At 39.4% G+C, this 27,290-nt stretch overlaps 1 protein-coding gene across 1 annotated transcript in view; it reads left to right on the forward strand.

Annotated features, from left to right (window-relative positions):
- LOC126298797 (uncharacterized) overlaps positions 1 to 27,290 on the forward strand; it is a 193,537-nt gene that overhangs the window by 126,616 nt on the left and 39,631 nt on the right. The window contains exon 8 of the mRNA XM_049990261.1: positions 10,941 to 11,062. Within this exon, the coding sequence (XP_049846218.1) occupies positions 10,941 to 11,062 (122 nt within the window). The remainder of the gene's footprint in view (positions 1 to 10,940; positions 11,063 to 27,290) is intronic.

Raw genomic sequence — 27,290 nt, forward strand, 5'->3', positions numbered from 1 at the left:
TTCCTCCTCCTCATAGAGGCCATCAGTGTACTCTTTCCACCTGTCAGATCTCTCTTCTATGGTAAACAGGGGTTTCGATTGCAGTTTTAGTGTTGATGCCTTTGCTTTTAATTTCACCTGAGATGGTTTTGACTTTTCTGCATGCTGAATCTGTTCTCCTGACATTCATTTCCTTTTAGATTTCTTAACAATTTTCCAGCATCCAATTCAGTTAATCTTCTGTGCACTTCCTAAGCAACTGACATTACTGTAGTCTTGTCTTTTCATGAACGTTTTTGTACTTCCTTCTTTTGTCAATCAGTTGAAGCATTACTTCTGTAACCCAAGGTTGCTTTGTATACCTTCCTTGTACCTACAATTGTCTGTCAAATTTCTTTGATTGTCCTTTTCGGGGGTGTCCATTCCTTTTCAACTGAACTGCCTACTGTGATATTCATACAGTATCTACAGCTGTGTAGAATTTCTAGCACACACAATCATTCCTCAGTACTTCAGTATCCCACGTCTACACATTGACTCTTCCTTGCAGTTTTGTTAAACTTCATTAATACTAAATTGTGATACGAGCCTATATCTGCTCCTGGGTATGGCTTACAGTACAGTATCTTATTTTGGAATTCCTGTCTCACAGTGATGTAATCCAGCTGGCACCCTCTTGTCTCTCTAGGCCTTTTCGAATCATACCACCTGTTCTTGTGATTATTAACCTTCGCAAGGTGTTTGGGGCTATTTCACAGTAGAGGATTCTTGATGGTCTATAATTTTGAAAATATTTGGTTTTAATAAATTCCATTCATTTACTTTATTTATTCCTTATTGAAGTGTATTCTCACAGGAAAAAATATTTTGTATGTATAGTTTGGCATTCACAGAAATTAGTACTTCTCAAGCTGTTTGGTTTTTTTTTAGACTTTGCATATTGTAACCTTCATTATGTGAGAGCAAGTGTTTGCTTTTTGTTGTAACCAAATCAGTTTATAAAGTTATTCATGTCTACTCAGGTAATTTGTTTTTTCCCTTTAGAATTCATATATTTTGTAAGGGTTCCTTTCTCAAGATAATGTGCTGTTTGCAAGATGATGAAACAGCAGATATACTTCTCAACATATCTGATAGTGATGAAGTAGTTTCACAGGAAGAAGGTTATATTCTGAAATGGAGCTATTTATTTTACTAAGAAGACACAGATGATACACCAGAACAGGAAATGGTAATCAGTGCAATTGTTATTTCAAAGGATAAATTAACTGAATGGAAGTCAGAATCCTTACATCATCTGGGACAGCATGCAGCATGTAAAATAGCTCACGTGAAGACAGAATCTGTACCTCATCTGGGATGGCATGTAGTATGTAATATAGTTCACCTGATTCCAGTACCAACAACGTATGCTATTTCTCGCATTATGAATGAACACTCAGCTTTCAAATTGTTTCTTCCTCCATTCCAATGCTGAAAGAATGTGTTTATATCAAGATAAATGGAAAAAAATGTTTTTCTTGACCTGGATGCTCATGCATGTCTGTTGTTTCTAGCAGAAATTAGTCATATAAATACAAAATTTGCCAAATTTTCAGAGCTGCAGTGGCGCTAGAAATATTCAAAAATATGTCAAGGGTTATTCGATTGGATGATCATGGATTAAACTATGAAGATGTGAACAAGATAAGTTTGCACCTATAAGGGATTTGTGGGAGAAACGGGTAGAGATATTACGTAGGTTACACAATCCCAATATCTTTTTACAGTAGACAAGCAACTTGTTGCATTCAGGGGAAACTGCCCTTTCCATGCCTATTAAGTCAGCAAAGTACGGCATCAAGTTTTTGTTACTTGGTGACAGTGAAACAAGTTATGTATGGAATATTCAGCCATATACCAAGAAACGACCAGGTAGCACTCCTGAAAAGAACCAAGGCTTAAGGGTTGTAATTGACTTGACTTATGGCTTGGAATGGCACAACGTAACCTGTGACAACTATTTTACCTCCTACAAGCTATGAAAAATGCTGACAAAGAGAAATATCACAGTGATTGGAGCTGTGTGGGGAAAAAAAGAAAGAAACAAGCTTTTCATTCCAACAAAACTATTGCAGATCAAGGGGATTCCTAATTACATATCAGCATTTGCTTTCACAAAGAAAAACAGATGTGTTATTGTGCAAAGCATCTTGCAGCATGAAGCAAAGGTCGGTGATGGCACCAAAGGAAAACTTGCATTGTTTTAGACTACAGCACTACAAAAGGAGCTGTGGACACACTAGGAATTGATGGTGAATTGTATAGTAAAGAGGAAGATAAACAGATGGCCTATTGTTTTGTTCTCAGATATAGGTAACATACGTGCAAATAATTCTTATGAATGGAAAGCAAACACCTTACGGCAGAGAAGACTGTTTCGAGAAACCCTTGGCAAGCAGCTGATAGATGGGGGAATGAATAGATGATGACATCTTTCATGAGGAAATGGTGCAACAGAATCTGTATAGAGAACAACATTGTTTTAATCCAAATCAGAAGAAAATGATCCTAGGAGTAAGAAGAGAATAAGATGTCATCTATGTGGAAAAAAATGTTCAGTGAAGTGTGCTAAATTAAAAAAAAAGTAAAAGTTTGACATAGGGCTGTAAAATTGATGCAAACTTCATTTTAATATTAGATTTTAGTTTTGTTGTTCTGTTCTACTATGCAGTTTGAATGATTAATACATGGTTTGGACATGGGCTGCATGTGGAGGACGACATTATTGCAGAGGCAGCCTACAAAGTGAAAGTCATGGGAAAGAGACCCAAGGGGTGACCAAGACAGTGATGGGCTAACATTCTGCACAGTGACTGGAAGACTGTAAATCTTCCTGTAGACATGGCCCATAATCAAACAAAATGGAGACGGTGAATCCATACAGAGGACCCTGCCACCAGGCGGAACGAACGCTAAAGAAAAAAAAAGAATGATTAATACATTAAACTATCAAAATTATAAATTTATTTATGATTTCAATTCAAAAATGTGTAAAAATATCCCTAACAGAAACCGAAAAAACTGAGTCTTTTTTGACCGAAACATCTATTACATGTGCAAAATAAACACTGTAATAGGGTTAAGCAGTATATTTGCCATTAATAGCTTAAATCAACTCAAGAAGTCTTTTCTTCTCTTGTTCCTGCTACTGAACTCATATTCTCTTGTAACTTGTGTCTTCTATTCCTTCTTGTATGATGGAATTCCAATCCCCTATGATCATTAGGTTTTCATCTCTGTTTATATACTGACCCACACTTTCAGTTTCCTCATGTACTTCTCAACCCCTTCATCTGCTTTTGTTGCTGCATTTATACCTGAACTGTTGTTGTTGGTATTGGTTTGCTTTCATTTCAGATGACAATAATCCTATAACTCAGCTGTTTGTAATAACTCACTGGCTTTCCCTATCTTCCTATTCATAAAAAATCCTGCTCCAGTTATACCACATGCTTCTGGTGTTGATACTACCTTATACTTCCCTGACCGTAAATCCTTTCCTTCTTTAGTTTTGCTTCACTGGTCTCCAGTTATATCTTCATAGAGCCTTTGTGTTTCTTTTTTCAGATTTTATAGTTTTCATACAACATTCTAACTTCCGACATTATACACTTTCACTTGTAGGATGGTGCCCTTTTATAGTTATTCACTATTTTCTCATGCTCATCTTTCCACTGGCAGTCTTCCGCTGTCAGTTCGAATGGGACACTATCTGGAACATTTTGCCGGTGGAGAGATCATTGTGGTACTCTTGAGTTCCAGGATACATGGCCTATGGATATTTCATTCTCCATCCTCACGCCATTGATTGTTGCTAATTCGTCCACCCGTAGGGCAGTTTCCCACCCCAAGGACTGGAGCGTACCCTGAACACCCGTCTTGATTCTTCCCTGTGTCTGACTAGCCTGTTGGTAGACTGAAATGACTCAGTGTACCAAAAGTAGGCATTCAAAGAAGTGTGAGTTTGTGTACTTTGTTAAATGTTTGCGTACTTATTGGGCATCAGACGTCAATTAATAAACCACGGAATAATATAGATGGAGAGGTAAAAATTGACACACATGCTTGGAATGATGTGGGGTTTTATTGGGGTGGGGATTGGGGAGGGGAAAGGTTCACAAAATGTCTGACAGATGACGCTGGACAGCAAAACGTCAGAGACTGCGCATGACAATCGTGTATAAAAGGAGCTATAATGAGAGAGAGAGAATCAGATGCGCCAGCAGTCGCAGCATGTTGACGTTACCCGAAAAGGCGCTTTTAGTGGAACTGTATTATCAGAATGGGTGAATGTGCTAGTTCAGCGTTACGATCCTATCGCCATAGGAAAGGGATTCGAACGGGTAAAGGTCCGGTGACAAATGCAGCTGTGGCGAGAATAATTTTGAAGTTCGAACCCATGGGTTGTTTATACGATAGACCCCGTAGTGGCCGACCGAGCACAAGGCGTAATGCTGCTAAGACAGATCAGCAAGAAATGAAGACTGTAGTGGCTTTGTCTATGCACGGGGAAGTCGGCGCTCGTGCAGTCGCACGTCGCACCATACACTATTGTTTGGTTGGCACTTGGCATACCCTCTGATGCTATCCGTACAAAATCCATCGGTATCATGAACTGTTACCTGGTGATTTATTGAAGCCGAGGGCATTTGCGGTGTGGGCATTTCAAAAGATGGCGGAAGATGGTGATTGGTTGAGTAACGCGTTGTGGACCGATGAATCTCATTTCAGGCTCTGAGGGTCTGTCAACACCCACAACTGCAGAATTTGGGCTACCGAAAATCCTAGAACTGTCGTCGAAACTCCATTGCATGACGAGAAAGTCTCGGTATGGTTTGGATTTACCACATCTACCGTTATCAGGCCTTTTTTCTTTGAGGGGAAAATGCGTGATTCTGGTTTTGTAACTGCTACCATGACGGGTGAGAGGTACACCGATACGTTACAGAATCGCATTATCCCCAGCCTGGCTGATAAACACCTGCTGGAACGTACGATGTTTATGCAGGATGGCGCTCCACCCCATATTGCTAGATGCGTGAAAGATCTCTTGTGCGTGTCGTTTGGTGATGATCGCCACTTTCGTCATGCTTGGCCTCCCAGGTCCCCAGACCTCAGTCCATGCGATTATTGGCTTAGGGGTTACCTGAATCCGCAAGTGTATCGTGATCGAATGACATCTCTAGGGATGCTGAAAGACAACATCTGAAGCCAATGCCTCACCATAACTCAGGACATGCTTTACAGTGTTGTTCACAACATTATTCCTCGACTACAGCTATTGTTGAGGAATGATGGTGGACATATTGAGCATTTCGTGTAGAGAACATCATCTTTGCTTTGTATTACTTTGTTATGCTAATTATTGCTATTCTGATCAGATGAAGCGCCATCTGTTGGACTTTTTTTGAACTTTTTTAGTTTTTTGGTTTTAATAAAACCCCATGTCATTCCAAGCATGTGTGTCAATTTGTACCTCTCTATCTACATTATTCCGTGATTTACTAAGTTTTCAAATTTATACTGACTTTTTGATGACCCAGTATAATGCCTCTTGTGCGTCACTTGAAAAATGAATACTGAAGCATTTAAAATTTGTGGTATACATTCTTGTTCCTGGTGTGATTTATTTGCCTCCTTGAGAAAATGGCAATTTTTCTGGAGAACCGGAAATTCTTAGTTTTTCTGTTTTTGTGTGCACATTATTAACACTTTAAAAATATAGTGTCTTTTATATCCTGTTTTTCATCCTACCTGATGTTGGAATGATGTCTAGTAAATGAAACAGAAGATCAAAACGTTTCAGTGGAAAGCATGACTATGAAATCAAAGTTTGCCCATATATATATATATATATATATATATATATATATATATATATATATATATATATATATGTCTCGGGAAAATTTGTAATTTCAACATGGATATCTTGTGGAATCTTGTGATTGAATAAAATTGTCACTATATAAAAAGAGGGCTCCCAAGTGAAACAATTAGCTGTCCATAGATTTTTTATGCTCATTGTGTTGTGAGCTATTGTATGAGCAGATTTGGTTCAGTAATAATGTATGATACTGAGTATTGGTGGTGGATTAGATTCTCAGGTGAAAAGATAGACAGTGTGTCTATCTTACAGGATACAAGAAGTAGAACTCCTTATATTGTTAAAATCACATTTAATCCTTTATACAATTGTGACACAAAATCTTATACATTATTTCTCAGTTTATTCTGTTTGACACGAGTTGTATTTCAAGTGAAACTGAGCAACATAATGGACAAAGAAATGTGCCGAAAGCCAGTTAGTATGTGTGTTTTTTGGATTCCACATTCTAATGTAGCCTGTTACACACCTTTCTGCCCCACATCTTGGTCCAATATGCCCATGCACAACTTGTATTTACCACTGCCTGCACATCCGCAAACTGTTTTTGCCCTTGTATCCTCATCCTGTTCCTGTTGTGTCCCATCTATTACATCTAAAACAGTTATTCTTTCCATTTGGACAAATGTACAGTAAAACTCCTGTTTCAATGAATCTCTTAGGAATGAAGTTTTTTTAAATGGGGGGGGGGGGGGGGGCGCTTCCTTAAATAGGGGTTTAGTTCCAGTATGCTAACAAAGTGACCCATAATCAAAATTTCGAGGTTTTTAGGTCTCATCAGCAGCTCTCTTTAATGACACACACACACACACACACACACACACACACACACACACACACACACACACACACACACACACACGACTTGGGCCTTAGCTAATCCTAAAATGATGTGCAATTGTGCTACACACTTTTCCTTAACACAGTCGGCATTTATCTTAAAGTGGTGTTTAGATTTCAAGGTAGCATCCAGAATGAAGAAGACATTCTCACTATTCAAAAGTTGTGTATGTCATCTAAATTTAGTTGAGTGAATTAGTAAGAAAGCTGCCACTTTGAGAAAAACTGCTGCCGCCTTAGTTTTACAGGGTGGAGCACGGTAAATTGCTGATTTGGGAATGAAACAAATAATGAACACTTAGAAACTTACAATTTTATTTCTAGTTTCTAATTACATGGTTTAAACAATATGTCTGGCAAATGTCTGCCTTCACAATCCACACACTGATGCAGTTGTTATGTGAAATTCTCATGCACTCTTTCAGGCCTGTCTTCTGGTATTCTTGCAATACACCTTTGACTTCGGGTAACCCCCAAAGAACAAAATCACATGGGGCTACGTCCAGTGATCGTGTGGGCTAGTTGATATCCCCCATCTGATAGATAAGCCTTCCAGGAAGTATGTGCCTCAGAAAGTTAATGGTAATGCCCACTGTGTGTGCATCGGCACCATTTTGTTGAAACCAGGTATCCTGTAATTGCATTGCCTTGAAAGCTGGCTGGAAAAACTCTTGCAGCATAGTAACAATCTGAATTTGCAGTTACAGTACGACAATTTTCCTGGAAAAAGTAAGAGCCAAAGATGCCTGCTTATGATAATGGCACACCACGCAGTTACACGGTCTGATTGCAGGGGTCTCTGGTGAATTTGCCTTGGGTCATGTCACTCCAGTACCAGATACACACCCACTGAGGTGAAAATGTGCCTCATCAGAAAATAACACATTTGTGTCATGGGGTATGATTGCAAGCATGTCTTCACAAGATGTTCTTTGTGTTACATAATCCTGTACTGACAATTGCTGGATCACCCACATTTTATACAGGTGAAAATTCAGTTCATTATGAAGAACCTGGTGGAGAGAACACCTGGAAATGCCAAGAGCAAGTGCATGATTCTGAGCTGAACATGTCTGAGATCGCAGTACTTTTGCTCTAATGTGTTCTACATTTTGTGGTGGTTTAATGCTTCTCTCAGGTCCTCTTCGTACATGTGTAACATTCTCTGTTGTGAATACATTTACCCAATTTAAAATTGATTGACATCTAGAACACATCCATGTTGGGTTTGCAAGAAGAAACAAAAACATCAATTTTCCTGAGGAATGTTGTTACCTTAGGGTGTGCAGGGCAACTGTCAATAATAAAAGTAATTGTTCTTCCTGCTGCACCCATCTTGGCATTTAACCACACAAGAAATGTTGTACAAATTTCGGAAGCCATCCAGCCATTGATAATAAAATCATAAGTGCACAGTGGTGCTTTTATGTTTTTAAATCTTCTGGGAGTTTAAGATTTTCCTGTTATTAATGGCATCACCGCTGTCACTATTAACACACTGCAGACCATTACTTGCTCTTTGTTTTAATTTGCATCCATGACAAAGGGTCATATGAATAAAGGCAACATTCTCTGGAGGAGATTCTCAGAGCAAAAGAACATTTTTGATAAAGTTATAAAGTTTTATGAATAAAAAAATTCAAAGCATATTCTCTGATGAGAGAGTTCCTTCTCGCTACCTCCCTTTCTTCTTGAGAGGTTTCTTGGTGATGTTGTGTGCCACATCCAGCACAGAACGTACACATACTCTTACTTTTCATTCAACTTGTGCAAACAGGCAAACTGTTCAATGTACAAATATGGAACTGACATCAATGTGTTGTGGGAGAGTTGTACTATTTTTAGATTTTAATTTTATCAGTGGCAACAAATTATTAAGACAATTACAGACAGTTAACGAAAATGCATTTGCTGATGATGATACTGAATTTTTGAGATGGAAAACTTTTTTGTTGTTGAAGTTAGGCCAAAAAAGAAAAAATGCGGAAAAAAATGCTAGGAGTACATAATATTTTCATCTACTCCAAACCAGAACTCTGTTAGAATTTTTAACAGGAGATAATTTTGGTTAAAAAGTGAGGGGCAATGGTCCAACTGCACATCAAATATTTACACTGTTGCCCATTCAATTTTGGTATGAGAAACAGATCGTGAGATTTGTAATTAACCTGTTACTAATTTTTTTGAACTGTTTACATTCCGACATTACAAAAAGCAACATTTATGCCGTGAGAAAGCATATCTTAAATAGGCCAACCGGTGTAGGGAGAAAGAACAAAAGTGACACAAGAAAAACAATACTTCAGTATTTCAGCAATATTTATTTTGTGATACAGACTGAATTCCGGAGATGAACTTATTTTGGAATTAGCTACTCATACAGGTTTCATATTAAAATTTCAAAACTTATGACAATATAATTTTGTTATGTAGCTGCTCACAGTCGTGGAGCTGACTCCACTTGTGCTCCATTTCTATGGTGATAATGGAAAACCTCCAGTCACATAACTCTATTTGCTGTGACAGATGCTTGAAGTGTCACTGTCACTGTAGTTATATAGTGAAGTAATCATCTCCTCCACAGAATTTTCCAAAACAGCTTTATTCTGCCATGCTGAAGACTGTTGTAGGCCCTCTGATCATACATTTGTGAATTCTGGAATGGTGTCATTAACTGTGGTGCAATGTCATACTCTTCATCTTCTAAAATTAAAATATTATGCAGTTTCTCTCTTAGCATCTGGAATACCGAAAAGTTTCTCCATGTCCTAGCATCATTTACAGACCCAGGCCATGAAGCATCTACACTAGTAAACATTTTGCTATAATCATAGTGATTGTAGGAAAGCCCTTTCGGTTAATATATTCATCTACGTGTACAACAGGTTACGTAATTGATATATGGATGCCCCCACAACACTTGGAAACTGATTCTTTGATTGCGGCATTAACTTTACTGTTTCTAGTTCTTCTACGATTCTATGAAATTGGACCCCAGAGGTGCTTTTTGGGTAATGTGGTAAACAACATTTGAAAATTAGTGACATAGTTGTCTAGTGTAAACCTAAGTCTCCTCCTATACCAATCTCAGAATCTGGATCTTCTAAATAGCACAAAAATGTCTTCATTTTCACTTCATTTGAAAGCCCCCCTTCTTTCATGACTTTTGGGAAGGAAGTGATTTGCCAGGGAAATAATGTTTTGATTCTTAAACCTGTAAAAACCTCTACAGTCTTTCTATTTGGTATTTCTTTGGCCTATTTATATACTCTTTTTCCCTCCCAAGCAACATAAATTATCGAATTTTTACTAAAAAAATCTCTGTAAAACTTGACATCAAGAAAACTAACTCAACTTGAAATGTGCTACAGAGCTTATTTTGAAGAACACTCGTGAGAAACCTCTCTTGTTTTATTCACACAAAATTGGAGAATGTTCTTCACATTGAGCAACCTTCCCTACCCTTTTACACGAGCTGAGAACATTCTCAGGGGAAGTATTTTGTTCAACTCGCTGTATTCATACAAACCTGACATCGTTGTCCCAAATTCAAAGAATAGAGTACATTCTCCATTTTATTCATACAATCCATTTTCCATCACGAACAGAATCATCATATGTTTTTGAGAAAAATAAACTATAAAAGACCCCAGTGCCATCAGTATTCAAAATTTTTCTAGGTTCATATGCATTATCCATCATCCATGTCAAAATATTCTTCTATTAATGTTCAGTACTTCCCATGTGTACTGCTTTGCTGTCTCCATGTACCTTTTGGTTAGAAATTTTACACATCATGTACTCAAATCCATGTTGAAAGATTTGCGTACAGGTCACGTCTAGTTTGTACAGGAGTTTTTCGCACTAGTTGAGAAGTTTTCTCTGTGACACTATTTATTCGTATACTCTCTTACAGTTTTTGTTTGTTTTTTAATTCTTTTGTTTATAAATTTTGTGATCTCCGTTCTATAAACTATGTACTGACGTGTTCCATGACCAAATAAGTTTGGCTCTCATGGTCCTGTGGAACCTGATAAATAAATTTACGCATCCTCTGTATGATTATTACATATTATTTAACTTTACTCATACCAGTTTTGTATTTCACTTAGAAATTTCCAACCTTGTACTAATGTTCATCCAATATTTAATAATTTATGTAGAAATTTTTATGATATAATTGTTATTGCAGGGTGTTTGAAATAATTGTGTGCAAGTACTGTGGATCACAAGGTGTACATAAGAAATGTGGAGAACTTAACATAAGAGATAAAGAGTGGGGATGCCCACTTTGCACTAATGCCCTGACATCAGGTAATTCATTTTTGCACAAGTTGTCATTTTGATGTGTAATTATCTTCTAAATTGTCTTGTATATATTTTACACAAACTGTAAAAACATTTCTGGAAAATTTTGTACAGATAGTAGTCGGGTACTTACCTACAACAATTCATTCTTTTTTGAGTTGGGAACACTGATATTTTGGTAACTAGCATTATAATAAAGATATTGTACATAGTCTATCAAACAAAAAGTAAAAATGTATGTCTGTTGATACAGGAATTACCATGTGTGACCCTGCAGATATGTATAAAAACCTGCAGAAACAAGAAACTGACAAAGTTTTGACTTTTAAATTGGAGCAATAGCATTATTGATGTTTTCACCATCATTGAAACATACATCAGGTTGCTGGCCCAATCACTGTCACCTCTCCTGAACGTACTGAGCACTTTCATCATATTATTCTGGCAGACACAACAACGGCCAGTTGATGTAATTTCATCTCCAGTTTGTTTATCACAGGGGACGTCCCACATATACATCTTCATCATGCTATGAAGATGTTGTTTCTTTACATATAATTCCAGAATGTGGTTCAAAGAGGAAAGTGAAGTTCGGTGTGTGTGTGGCTAGTGATCTTGATACAATGTCATAGATCCTTTTCTGAAAGTCATTGTGACTGGGTTCATTGCCAAAAATGGGCTAAATCAAGTGGTTTTGCCGAGTATTAATGCCTCTACATATACATACCATTCATTATTGATATTACTACTATGGTACATCTCTCTTATCCACTAATCACAGAGTTTACTTACTTCTACCATTTCTTGCAATTAAAAATGTAATTGAACAGTGTTTTGCTGAATCTGCGGGACTGATGGCCTCAGCAGTTTGGTCCCTTAGGAATTCACACATACATGCTGAATCTGTGGAAAGGATGGAAAATCTGATGGAGTAGGTAAAGTCATTTTCTGGAGGAGGTTTTCAATAGTGTTTTGAACAACTGAATGGTCACAAACTCAAAACGTGTAGCTGTACATTAGGGTGTCCTTTAGCTATATGTAATTAGCTTAATGTTTGTATTTTGATCCCCCCCTCCCCCCCACCCCACTACTTTTGCTTCTAGAAGAAAGAACATTTTTCGTGTATAAAGTACTTTTTCACTTGATTTTCTTCCACCTTTTTCTGATTCCTAAATGACTTGAACAATATTTGCCTTGACTTTAGTTGGAACATTGTCATCAAATAAAGCCAGTGCCATAGTTTCTTGACCCAAGTACCAGTGGTGATTTTAAATTTTTTACTGGATCAATATCCCCATAATTTATCAGTTGAATAGTGAGTAGGAAATTATGGTATGCTACCTTAAGTGCTTCTGTTGATCGAAACCGTGCTCAGACTTACAAGTGCTCCACAAAAATACATATTGTTGTTAATGTGTTCTTCTCTGTGTCAGATAGTGAAACTGATTTTGGAACATGTATAACTTGAATACCTGTATAGCTTTTCCCTTCCATCTAGAATGAGTTACAGCTCCTGGGATGTGAAACAATATCCCATTTGTTGGAATGCCACCAAGAAGGTTATTTTCAACTCCAGCAAGTTTTGGTAATAATCTCACTGTTTTTTCTGTGTAGGAAGTTTGTTCTCATAAAATCTGAAAATAATAGACCATACATCATCAAATACTTCACTGCTACTGGTTATGTAAGCATTATTGTTGACTTAGAACAAAGTTGCTATAAATTTCTTGAAAAGTTCCATGTCCTTGCCAGAAATTAACCCCATCATTGAGTTGAAACAAGTCCTCAACATCAACAGAAAAATGTGATGACAGCAAGGAAGGTACAAAAGTTCAAAACTTAACAGTTTTTCTAGATATTTACAGCTGCCATTTACTTGACCTGTATTTCTTTCTCTCTTGTCACAGCAAAGTGCCTGAATTTTTTCAGCTATACCCCACTTCTCTACTGCCAGGTCAACAGTCATGGCTTGATCTTTTCCAGGTTTCAAGGAACCCCAACAATTGTTCCTTCCCTTGAAAGGTCACTGATACAGTCTATTGCTTCTCTAAAATTTTTGTCTGAGACGCTGAAAAGAAGTTCAGGTTGTGACTACGTTTTCAGTTTCATGCCCAAAAGCTTCTGCAGCAGTCATTAATATGTAAACGCCATTTGTATCACTGAATTTGCACCTATGCACGCACAGGGCGTAAAAAAGTGCAGTGTATCTTAAGTTTTTGTTACAGCTGCAGTTTTTACTCCTGGTGATATATGTTGAATGACAATAGGGGAACTTCCACTGTTGTCACTACTATGACTTTCTTGCCTTCTGGATGTTCAGTGAAAACTTTCTAACATAGTAATCTCTAAAGTAGCAAAATCTTGTTCCATTTCTTCGTATATCCTTTTTCTCCTGGTGATTTGCATTGCACTTCACTTCTATGCTTTTTCTTCCTTACTTTAGATCAAAACATGATGTATAGTCAGGTTGCCCTTTCTGACACTAAAGTGTTAAGAATTGCTTATCTTCTTAATTTTTCATCTGTCCAGGAACATCAGAATGGGCTATGTCAAAGAGATAATCCATGTTTTGCACAAATATATAGCTATTTTTTGCTTGAAGTTCTGGGCACATTTTTTGTACAACTTTCCATTTGTCATACAGATAGAATACTTTTCAGTGCAGTGGTCTGTTCTTTTAGTAGGAATTCGTGCTTTATGCAAATAAATAAATAAATAAAAAATAAATGGAAACTTCCTGAGTGTCAATTACTGCACTTTGTTTTGTAAGATTTACAGTTCTTACATTGTAGAAGAAAACACTTAGGACTTGCTTCATTGAAGGTAGTTTTGACTCCAATAATTTGATTGGAAATAGAATCGACAAGAGAGACATTATGTCTTTTCTTAATATTCGTAATGAAGGACATAAAGTTGTTGATGCCATATTCCTGTAGGGAGACCATGACAGGACAGGTAATTTTCACCAGCAGTACAAACAGTTGTGAAACAATAATTTAAAAACGAGTGCGCTTGACTACTTTACTGTGGTCCTCCAAGAGCAGCTTCTTACACTTCGGATTGTGTGAAACAAGATAAATACATTGCAGAAATATGGTAACATTTCCATGACAATAAACTGACCACCATCCCCATATGGTCACTGTTACCACTAAATGTTGTCTGAACACGAAATCACATAACCCAAACAGCTCACAAAAACATAGTTGTGAAGGTTGGAGTATAATAATATTTGGCTGATACTGCCACAATTAACTCACAATATTAATTTTTATATGAAATATTTCTCCCTTACCTTACATTGAACATAATGGAAACACAAACAATAACACAGCAGACAATAGCATGCAACTGTCGCCACAAAACTTGCTAAAAATACCATAGTAGTCTTAACAGGATTATTAAAAAGCAGTATCTCTATTAAGAAGACTTGATTTAATGATGATGATGACGATGATGATGATGACGATGATGATGATGAACTGCATAACAAAATTCACATAGCAAAAGTTCAAAACTTCAAATAACTCCATGGTTGTTTGTTTTGTAGGTGTGCAATTGAGCTAAAATTTGGCAGTATCATTTTGTTATTGATTGGAATAAAATTTGGGGAGGGGGGAGCTAAACCCTCAGACAGCTGAAAAATAAGAGCCACCCTAGACCACATTCCTTGTGATCCTGTGCTACAGTATATGATGATGTGGCTGTAATAGCAAAGTGATGAGTGTAGACATTTGCTCACTTGTGGGTATAGATTTTCTACCAACTTTGTTACTCTCTTTATTGCAGCTGAATTTTTAAAAAATCCAATAAAATAATGTGTTATTTAATAAATGTTGTCATCTCGTTGTACTCACCATCATATTTTGTGTGTTGTTGTTATTATTATTATTGTTGTTGTAGTTTTCCTTGCTCTTGGCTAGGTGCATCGGATTGGGTTTCCCCTGCCCTATCCCAACATTCACACCTTTTTGCATCTCCATCCAACATTTCTCTCTGGGAGATGCATTTTGTTTTACAGATTCAAGAAACAGTATATTTCAGAACTTCGTTTGCAAACTTGGAGCAGTGATAAGTAGAGATATTTATGCCTTTTAATCATCTGTTTAAGTTGCACACACCAAAGTCTGTGAGGATCTGGCCATGAAAAACAATAATTAAATACAAATTAATTTGAATTGAAGGCACATTCAAATAGATTTACAACAGGTGTTATAAAGTCTGCCCAAGCCTCAATAGATGTTTTGTACCTTTGCAGCAATGATTGTACAACTGTGTCAAAATATGAGAGGACTATTTTCCATGTCACAAAGTACGTAATTGGTTCAGGCAAACAGTTTAAGCTGTAGTAGTAATTGGAATAATGCGCACACTTTTGACCTGCCCCCAAAGAAAATAATCGGGCAGCTTTAAATCGAGTGAATGTACTGGCCATTCAGTTGGTCCTGCCTCACATGCCCATGTCCCCCAAAGTCAACCAGTAGCTCTGCTAGCTCGTCAACTCCAAAATGTTCTCTCAGTTGTGCTGGAACCAGAGGAAGATGGGCACAGCACATATTACTATGTTTAGTGGTTCTGTAAGTTTAGTATGTAGAAACTGTTGCTACATTTCTCCAGTTAAGCATGCTACCAGAGGCATGGGTCTCAGGTTATTACCAACCACTCCGCAATGGACTCGCATTCAGGAGGTCATTCTTTCAAACCCAGTTTCACAATGCCAATTTATGTTTCCCATGCTTTCCCTAAATCCTTCCTGAAAGGGGCATGGGCAGTTGCCTTCCCCAACCTTCGCAAAATGAACCTCAGCTCAGTCTGTAATGACCTTGCCATGTATGAGGTCTTAAACCACCTTCCATCTTTCTTTTCTCATTGTTATCTTCTATCCACGCTATTCCATCCCAAATAGTCACATAAAACTTTTGTTGGTAAGATCTAACAGCATTTGCATGTATGTTCTCGTAGCCCAATATGCAGGTATTTAACCGGACATGTAAAGTAGATGCACCTGTGAACAACATGGGTGTTCAGAAGATACAGAGTATTTTGTTGAAGAAAGCACAACAGAGATTCAGTATGGTCTGTGAAATTGGATGCTCTTTGTGTCTGCAACTTCTGAAGGTCGTAAATATACAGGGTGTTACAAAAAGGTACAGCCAAACTTGCAGGAAACATTCCTCACACACAAAGAAAGAAAATATGTTATGTGGACATGTGTCCGGAAACGCTTACTTTCCATGTTAGAGCTCATTTAATTACTTCTCTTCAAATCACATTAATCATGGAATGGAAACACACAGCAACAGAATGTACCAGTGTGACTTCAAACACTTTGTTACAGAAAATGTTCAAAATGTCCTCCGTTATCGAGGATACATGCATCCACCCTCCATCGCATGGAATCACTGATGCAGCCCTGGAGAATGGCGTATTGTATCACAGCCGTCCACAATACGAGCACGAAGAATCTCTACATTTGGTACCGGGGTTGGGTAGACAAGAGCTTTCAAATGCCCCCATAAATGAAAGTCAAGAGGGTTGAGGCCAGGAGAGCGTGGAGGCCATGGAATTGGTCCACCTCTACCAATCCATCGGTCATCGAATCTGTTGTTGAGAATCATACGAACACTTCGACTGAAATGTGCAGGAGCTCCATCGTGCATGAACCACATGTTGTGTCGTGCTTGAAAGGCACATGTTCTAGCGGCCCAGGTAGAGTATCCTGTATGAAATCATGATAACGTGCTCCATTGAGTGTAGGTGGAAGAACATGGGGCCCAATCAAGACATCACCAACAATGCCTGCTCAAATGTTCACAGAAAAGCTGTGTTGATGACGTGATTGCACAATTGCGTGCGGATTCTCGTCAGCCCACAGATGTTGATTGTGAAAATTTATGATTTGATCACGCTGGAATGAAGCCTCATCCGTAAAGAGAACATTTGCACTGAAATGAGGATTGACACATTGTTGGATGAAGTGTACCCGTGGAGGCCAGTCAGCTGCTGAAAGTGACTGCACATGCTATACATGGTACGGAAACAACTGGTTCTCCCGTAGCACTCTCCATAGAGTGACATGGTCAACGTTACCTTGTACTGCAGCAACTGCTCTGACGCTGACATTAGGGTTATTGTCAACTGCACGAAGAATTGCCTCGTCCATTGCAGGTGTCCTCGTCGTTCTAGGTCTTCCCCAGTCGCGAGTCATAGGCTGGAATGTTCCGTGTTGCCTAAGACGCCGATCAATTGCTTTGAACGTCTTCCTGTCGGGATACCTTCGTTCTGGAAATCTATCTCGATACAAATGTACCGCGCCTCGGCTATTTCCCTGTACTAATCCATACATCAAATGGGCATCTGCCAACTCCGCATTTGTAAATATTGCACTGACTGCAAAACCACGTTCGTGATGAACACTAACCTGTTGATGCTACGTACTGATGTGCTTGATGCTAGTACTGTAGAGCAATGAGTCACATGTCAACACAAGCACCGAAGTCAACATTACCTCCCTTCAATTTGGCCAGCTGGCTTCATTAGTATAGACTTTCATTGATAGAGGCATACTGTGCATTCACTGTATGACTGTAGATGGTCGCTGGCCATGATTAATGCTTTCCACCCTTCAGAACATACAAGTGCTGTATCTATAATGTCCTTCTGTTGCCGAGATGTTAAACTCTGACCTATTGTCCTTCTTTCTCAAATATTAATGACTCACCATTTCCTGTTATGTGATACGAGTGGATCAGTGGACGCAATGATGGTTGTGTCCTCGTTCTTCATAAGCTAACTTCAATTTTTCTATTTGCTATCTGTATAATATCTTAATCTATTCTTCAAAATGTTGTTCAGAAATGGTGATGTGGTGAGACAGTGATCTTGTTTCCATGAGAAGCTGAATTCAAATTTCAGGCGTATTGATTGGAGGTTTACTGTGACTTCTGTAAACAAATATTAGCAACTGTTGGCTGGGGAAAATGTCATGTTCCATTCCCTTCATTTCTGCCGGTACATCTGAGACACTGGTATAGTGCTTACATGTCCCATAAAATTGCTGATATGAATGGGTTAACTGACACTTACCTTGAACTGCCCCCCCCCCCCCCTTCCCCTCTCTTGCCCCTACATGCAAAAAACACTTTAATACTAATTTTTGCTCTTTTGATTAGTTATACATAACCCTATAAAAGCATTTTAGCGGTACAGTAGAGCCCTGGTAATTCGAGCTAAATCGGGCTGAGGCTACTCTGAATTACAAAACTCGGATAATATGTAATTATCAGTAAATTGATAGGTAAATCATGAATAAATGTTTAACTAGCACAACAATGATTAAAAAACAATATAGTACATACCTGTGTTGTATATGCATACATGGGCTCACATTTCCAAGTTGCAACAATGTAAGTTACATTTTAAAGGACCTTGCCGCAGTGGATACACCGGTTCCCGTGAGATCACCGAAGTTAAGCGCTATCGGGAGTCGCCGGCACCTGGATGGGTGACCATCCAGCCGCCATGAGCTGTTGCCATTTTTCGGGGTGCACTCAGCCTCGTGATGCCAATTGAGGAGCTACTCGACCGAATAGTAGCGGCCCCGGTCATCGAAAACCACCATAACGACCGGGAGAGCGGTGTGCTGACCACACGCCCCTCCTATCCGCATCCTCAACTGAGGATGAAACGGCGGTCGGACGGTCTCGATGGGCCACTTGTGGCCTGAAGACCGAGTGCTGCTGCTGTTACCAACAATGTTATGCGATCTTCTAAGGAGCTGGGTGTCGGTTGAAGTAGCTTCTGCTTGCTGCTCAATATAATGTGATACCACATCTAGCACTGACAAACCCTTAGTGATCACTGATACAGTTTCTCCAGACAATTCTTCCTCGTCACCATCTTCAGTGGGTTCACTAACCATTTCAACAATTGTAAGATTTGTAAAATGGCTGTATTGAACTTGTCTCATTACAGGGAAAGAACAATGTGCGAATACTATTACATTATAATTCTCCCTCATTAATTTTCGAACCAGCATTGTCAAGCATTAAGATTGCTTTGGAAGGCAAGTACTTTTTCTTCACCTTTCTTTTGGTCTCTGGAACAAAATATTTGAGAAACCACTTTTTAAAAATATTTTTGTCCATCCAAGCAGATTTTTGGTGGACGTGTGCAACAGGCATTGCAAAAGCTATGATATTTTTTAAAGCTGTAAGATTAGCATCCTTCCCTATTAGTAGCAGCTTCAGTTTATGGTCTCCACTTGCATTTGATGCAGCAAGAACTGTTAATCTCTCTTTGTTTTTTGTAGCCCAGGGCAGCCTTTTCTTCTTTTGAGGCTAGAGTTTTAGATGGAGGCATTTCATAATTTAGCTCTGTTTCATCACAGTTAGACAGTTGATCAGGAGTAAGATTTTCTGCTTGTATAATTTTTCTTAATTTCTCACAAAATTGTGAGAATCCTCAAAGTTTTTGACTGCCTTACGCCATATCACTTCCTCCCCCTGTCCTACCACTATCCTGAACTTGCAGTAAACTGTCTTCACCTTCCTTTAACTCATTTCTAAAAAAATATAGCTTTTTTTGCAGATTAGGTCATGAAACTAGATTTCCTTTTTGTCTTTGTTGAGTAAACCAAATGAACAAAGCTTCACTTGTTTTTTCATACTCAGATTTCATGATTGTCTTCCATTCAAATGATGAAATAGAACACTTGTTTGATGAAAACTTCACAGCTTCACAGTTTTGTCTCTGTTTTTATTTCAAACTCCAACTGCCACTTCACCGTCTCCACACTCAGCAGTAAGTTTTTTTTTATAATGTTTCTCCTTTGTCTAAGCTTTTCAAAGCCTGCAGTTTCACATTCCTCAGCACAAATTTTCTCTTACTCCTACCACTCGTTGTAGTGTATGAATTAAAAGATTAAATATCACACATTTCATTACACACAGTACACTGTACATACATACATACAGCACTTTAAAATTAACGTGACACAGGTGACCAGATCTTTACTGTATTGTTTTATACGTAATTTCTTCCTTGTTTCTTGCAGCAGTTGCTTTCTTTCATTTCGTAAAAACATATTAATTACATGGTTTTTGTATTTCGTGCAAAAAAACAACTTGTTTCCTGTATATACATGGTATACACGTTGTATACCTAGTAGACATAATATGCACTTTCATTCATTTGTTCCTGTAGCTACATAGTATAACAATTTTTTGTATACATGGTTACTACCCATTTATTTCTTTTTGTTGCATCCATAGTAATGGATATTGTTATATTGTAGCCAGCAACTCTCTCTCTCTCTCTCTCTCTCTCTCTCTCTCTCTCTCTCTCTCTCTCTCTCTCTCTCTCTACGTACCCATCCACCCACCTTCCCTCCCTCCCCCTGTGAGATACTTAATTTGTATTAGTTGATTGTTCTATGATAAACAGAGAAATGACAGCTATATCGCTAATTTCAGATTCACACTAATGGCAAATTTGTCAGGATGTGTGCATGTGAACAGTGGCAGGTGCTAAAAACATGGGCCATTAATAGTAATGTGTGTCATGTTCATGCCAGGTAAATGCTTTTCAGGGATGATTTGTACACATCGAAGGGTGATTTGGATAACTACAGCTCGAATAAAGATTATGAATATGTTCCTAAAGACAAATGAGCTTCAAAAGTTGATGCTAATTGTGTAAATGTGAATAAATCTTTAATCACGTAAACAATGTTGTGTCGTGTACCACGATTTATGTGAAAGTGTATTGACAGAAATGTTAAGGGAGTTCCTTAACATTGTTTACGCGCTGTAGTAGGGTCAAATTAATTTTATATTGTCCTGAATTAGTTGCAGGTTGTTATACATCATTCATTTTCTTCTTTTCTTCAAATTATACTTGATTATTGACAAAATTGTTGATGCAAGACTTAGTATCTTAAACTGAAACAATTTGGGACTTTTAAATTTGCATATTTAAGAGGTTTCACAATACTCTTTTGTTAACTCCCCCCAGCAAGTCAAAGTTAGTAAGTCAATGCTAACCCAGGTTAAATGCACTCAGTTCGTTAGTAAATAATGTTAAGATCCCATTGACATATTTTTAAGGATGTCATATTGGATAGAATTTACAATTTTAAAAATTGTCGTAAGTGTAGCAGTATTGTAAAACAATTATTTATCTGAATAAAGGAATCACAGTGGATATACAGGGTAATTATAATTAAACTTCAAAATGCTGTAGAAATAATACCACTGGTCAGAACGATGTCAAATTGCAATGGAGTACTATCGGAGAAGGAGTAAAACTTATGGCAGAAGGAAAAAAAAGTGTGAAAATTGACCAGTAGATGGCACTGTATGTGTCCGAATACGTAAATGAAAACACCTGTCATGTGCATGACCCATTGAAGTTGGTAAAACACTCCGGGTACATGGCTTTTCCTCCTTTTGCGTGTGCAACACTCTCCATGACTGTGCAGAAGTTCTGGACACTGAAGGGATTTTTTTTTTTTTTTTTTTGGGGGGGGGGGGGGAGGCATTGGGTCCAATGACTGCCATGGGTCTGGAGAAAATAATTCGTAAATTCGAAAAGACGGGTTCTTTTGGTGTGCAACCTGGTAGAGGGAGGAAATTAAGTGATTTGACATCAGTGTGGAAGCAGTGGCCACAGCAATGCAGGAGGGGTTGAGCGGTCGTGTGCAAACATGTAGTGTACAGAGAATTGCCTGAACATTGGACATACCTGTGAGCATGGTGCATAAAGTCCTTCTTTACTATCAATTCAAAATTACCCATGTGCACGAGTTGCTTAGTGTTGATTTGCCAGCGAGAGAGTAGATGGCGCACCTCTGCACATTGCAAATCCAGTTAAGCAACTGCTGAAGCACCATTTTGGAAATGCTAGAATTTTTCCCATGTGGTGTGATATGACCTTGCCATGGTGTATGGGCTTACGTAACAGTATCACACCTGTACACCAATGCACACTGAGTAGTATAGTTTGTTTAACATCAAATGTACTCCTCAGGAATTGCTGTATGATTCATTTGTAGTTCTTCTGCCATACATTTCCCCCCTTCTCTGATAATATTCTGTTGCAATTTGACATCATTCTGATCAGTGGTGTTATTTCTACAGCAGTTTGAAAGTTTAACTTAAGTTTAATCACCCTGCATTTGAAATATCTATGAGATTTTATGGTATTGTGCAATTTCTTTAAACAATAAGGTTGTCTGTTACCATTGTTCACAGCCGAGGTCTTTGCATTTCATAACCAGGGTGTGTTTCAGAAGTCAGTAAAGTTAGAAATATATTTTTCTCCGAGTGGCATTGGTTATGTGGTCTACTGATTAAATTCTTTTTTGAATTCTTCATTTGTGTGGCCATGTTGTCCGTAGTTCCTGTACAATTCTTGAAGGTAATTTTCTTCTGTCATTGCAACTACAAAAATATCCCCACCCCCCTACCAAACGTGTTTCACTTTTTTGTGGTAAAGCATCGTCAGCGGTCTGTAATTAAGTTATTAACATTTTGATTTGCTTTAAGGTGGAAAACAGTTTGTTAACAATGTGTTGGTTTGTACTTATGGTGATTTTCGCTTTTTTGGATGTTAGATAAAGATGTCTCATTCTTGAGTAATTTCTTAAATTTCTTGTTAATCACAATGCACCATTAAAATTGCTTGTTTGATGTTGTTACATATCGTATTTAATGACATGTTTCTGTGTCATTGTAATTCATTGAGATGCTTTGTGAACTTACATGGGAATCCCTGGCGGGAAGACGAAGTTCTTTTTAGTGGAACACTACTGAGAAAATTTAGAGAACTGCCATTTGAAGCTGACTGCAGAACGATTCTACTGTTGGCAACGTACATATCACTTAAGGACCAAGAAGATGAGGAAATTAGGGTTTGTACGGAGGTATATCAACAGTCCTTCTTTTCTTGCTCTATTTGGGAATGAAACAGGAAAGGAAAGAACTAATACTGGTACAAGCTACCCTCAGCCACACACCATGTAGTGGCTTGCAGTGTACATATGTAGACACAGAACATCATCATCACTGCTTATCACCTGCACTTGCCATCTGATAACAAGTAGTGGACTTCCTGCAACATTCTGTGTCGTCTCGCACTATTGATTGGGAACTAACAACAGCCAGACCAGAGAATTCCCATCCAATTTGTTGGCTGAAGTTAACAGCACTACACACACAGCTGTGTTGGGAATGGTGATGTGACCAAGACAAATGGACTACTGATGAATGGCATCACATTCAGCAATGAATTATGCTTCTGCACAGTCTCGAAAGACCATCATGTGTGCAAATGGTGGTAATCTGAGGAGAGGACCCATCCTTTGCGCTTGGGTCCGCCACCTAGCAAAACAACAGAAACGAGAGTGCTGGAAATGGTATGATACGACCATTGTACTGTGTGCACCTCCTTTGCAGGTTTGGGCAAAGATTTAATTCCTCAGTGGCCACCAGTCCCTCACAGGTGCACCTGGTGTTTCCCTGAATGTTGCTAGCTCCACTGACCCAGATGCTGTGACCAAACATTTTGCCCTGCCTTATGCTTGAGCCTTTGCATCATCTGAGAATCATCAGCCAGCATTTTGTGTCTTTAAACAGCAGTTGGAGCGAATTCACTTACCTTTCAGTACAAGTCATCTGGAGTCACTAATACTCCGTTCAGTGAGTGGGAATTTCTCAGTGCCCTAGCCCTTTGCCGTGACATGGCTCAATGGTCTGACCGAATACACAGCCAAATGCTCTAACACCTATTTGTGGCTTTACTAATTTCCAGCATTCTGCAAGGCACAACATCAGCAACTGTACAGTTTACCAGGTTATGCAATAAATTGCAGAGAACCTTCGAAGTTGCTATATTAATTTTCTTTACTATTCGACTATTTTCAAGCCTAAGCCATTATCAAATCATCCGTTAGGCTATGCAATACCATACATTACAACAGCCAAAAGACTGAGTCTGGTTAAACACACCTTGTAAAGCAGTGCAGGGTTGAATGTCATTCACCTAACTGTGGGGTCCCCAGGGGGCTCGCCGCTCTTTGATGTGATTGTGATTGGCTACAACAGGGTCCCAGCCTTTGCAGTATCTTTTCCCTTTTGTGCTGCATGTCTATCCTCTTGCTATTCTTTTTCCTCTCCCTTGGGGAACGTGTCTGGGATGTTGTTGGAAATGTGTTCTGCATATTCAGTCACTGATATTAGAACAGTTTCTCCACTGTCTTTCTATTTTGTTCTTTTTTCATTCCCCTTCTCCTGCTCTTCCTCCACTTCGGCATTCGAGGTTCCTCTTTTTCTTCTTCCTCCCTGTGTGCTCCTGAAGGCCAGCCCACGATTCTCACACTGTGACAGGTGACTGGGTAATATGTAATTCCCAGCCCTGGGTTGACAGGTGGGGGAGGGGTGATTGCCTGAGCTGCTATCTTCCTAAATTGCTGATTGGTCCCTCTGTCAGATGTTTGGGAGGTGTGAACAATCACTTTAAGATGGGTGTGCCCCCTTTTGAGCGCCCCCCCCCCCCCCCCCCCCCCCATTTGGAAGGAGCACACCATTGGAGATGCTGGCGATCATGGGGGATTTTCTTGCCATGAGCCAAACATCATCTTCTCAGTCAATGTGAACTAAACGTAAACAGAATGAGGCTAATGATTCAAAGACCCTCCCAGCTGCACCAAGGTTGCTTGCATTTTCATGTGCTTAAGACCGGCAGTCCTTTGCTACGGTAAATCCGTTTATATCCAGATAGGTGTTGATGCAGTTGCTGGCCCTGTGATTTCCTGCTCTCGTTTACGAAATGGCACTTTGCTTTCGGAGATTACTTCTGATTCTTTAGCACAACTGTTTGCCACTTCGCTCCTCCATGTCTGTCCTGTTTATGTCAAGGCCCATCAAACCCTGGAATCTTCCTGTGGTGTTATTTACACTAGGCTGCTCGATGGTCTGACTGAGGCAGAACTCCTACTTTTCTGATCAGGGTGTCATTGCAGTCCATCGAGTGATGAAAAACGTAGATGTAACCTTTGTGCTCCCCCCCCCCCCCCCCCCCCCCCCCCCCCCCCCCCCCCCCCCCGCCCACCACACACACACACACACTCTTCTCACTTTTGATAGAGTGGTTCTACCATCAAAGATCAAAACAGGGTATGAAGTTACCTCAGTCCGACCATACATTGTCTGCCTTGTGTAGCCACCCATCCTATACCCCCTCCTTCGATGACTCGTTTGATTGCCAGTATGGTGCGCATCTCTCTTCTCTGTTACTTCGTAGAGTTTGCTGCTCTGGCAGCTTAACAACACGTTACCTGCCACTTTCCCAATGGGTGTGAACCCTTCACCACCTTGGCTTCGTGTGGTGGCTTGTGTTCACCTTGGATTTCATTCGCTTTCTAAGGACACTACTCCAGCCTTGCTCCTTCACCTTTAGTTTCACAACCTTCACACAGAACTTTGCGGTAGTGCCTTTGTGTACACTGATGGCTCTCAGACTGACTGTGGTGTCGGGTGTATGTTAGTCGTTGGCACCAACGTTTTTCGGTATCATCTTCCAGAACACTGCGCAGTGTTTACAGCAGAGCTCTGTACCCTGTATCAGGCCATGCAGTACATCCAGCAACACAGGCTTATCAGTTGTGTCATCTGCTCCAGCTCTCTCAGTGCCCTTCAGAGACTCTGTGTGCTTTACACCATCCATCCCTTATTGCAAAGGTTCCAGGAAAGCTGTCACTTTCTCACTCTTGATGGAGGCACTGTGATGTTTATGTCAGTTCATGGTCACATTGGTCTGAGAGGAAACGAGGTTGCTGACACTGCAGCCAAGGCTGCTGTCCTCATGTCTCAGCCCGCTAGTTCTTCCCTCTGATGATCTCTGTGTTGCCATCTGTCAATAGGTGGTGTGACTTTGCCATCACCACTGGTCCTCCCGTCATGGGAACAAGTTCATATGAATTACGCTTCTAGTGGTTTGGATGACCTCCTCTCAGTCCTTTCACTATGATGAGATCATTTTACCAAGGTTGCGTATCGGGCACTGTCTTTGTAGCCATCGCCTTTTGTTAAGTGGTGCTCCCCCACCACTTTGTGCTCATTGCCCTCAATATCCGACAGTCCACCATTTCCTGACGGAATGCCCTTTTTTTAACCACTTACAGTCTCATTTGTGTTCACCATCTGAGTTACTGGTCGTTTTAGCGAACGACGAGGGTCCTGTCAACCGCATTTTACATTTTATCCGTCATAGCAATATGGCAAAGGACATTTAATCTTTTGTTCAGGACTTGTGTTTCTCTATGGCGGCTCTCTTTTTCTCCGTGTTCTAAATTTTGACATTGGTGCGTACGACCATTGTTGTTTTTCTATGCTAAAGTAAAACAAAACAAAAGCTAACGGTGGATTGTCAATGTCACAGGTTTGATATTTTCAACAGTATCTGGAATGAGAGTGAGTTCCTATCTCAATCGCAAGACAGCGTGATTGTCCTGGTACTGAAACTGGGTAAGCACCCCTTTGAGATGGACAGCTATCATGCAATTAATCCCACTAATGTAGTCCACAACTTGCTCTTATGTATGGTGAGCCAGTGGCTGTGTTTATAATTTGAGTCTCACAGTCTTTTGACTCTGTCACAGGGTGGTTGTAGCCAAGAGTATTCTACTGCTGACAATTTGGCATGCTTGGAGTCTGTCACTCAGTCAGCCTTTGCCCAGCATCAACATTTTATTGTTATTTTCTGTGACTTGAAAAAGGCTTATGACACCATAGAGCATCATCTCATTCTCATTACACCAAATTCTTGTCACACCACACTTTCTGGGTTCAGCTTGGTTCTTCATAAAGTATCACCCATATACAAGAGAATGTATTGAGTGTGCCACTTTTTCTACTGGCTGTCAATGGTATAGCTGCAGCAGTGGGGCCTACCGTGTCGCCCTCCCTGCAGGCTGATAATTTTTTCATTTACTATGGTTCCTCAACTGTGAAAGCTGCTGAATGCTTGACGGCAGGGTGCCGTACAAAAAGTGCAGTCCTGGGCTCTCATCCAGCATTACTGGTTTTCAGACAGTGAAACATGCGTCATAAACTTCTGTCACTGTCATACACTCCATCCACATCCTGAACCCTACCTTGGTGACTAATTGCTCTGTGTGGTGGAGTCGTATGACTTTTTTGGGACTAGTCTTCAATGCCCAGTTGACATGGCTTCC

The sequence above is a fragment of the Schistocerca gregaria genome, chromosome X (assembly GCF_023897955.1).
Source record: "Schistocerca gregaria isolate iqSchGreg1 chromosome X, iqSchGreg1.2, whole genome shotgun sequence".
In the NCBI taxonomy this organism is placed as follows: Eukaryota; Metazoa; Arthropoda; class Insecta; order Orthoptera; family Acrididae; genus Schistocerca; species Schistocerca gregaria.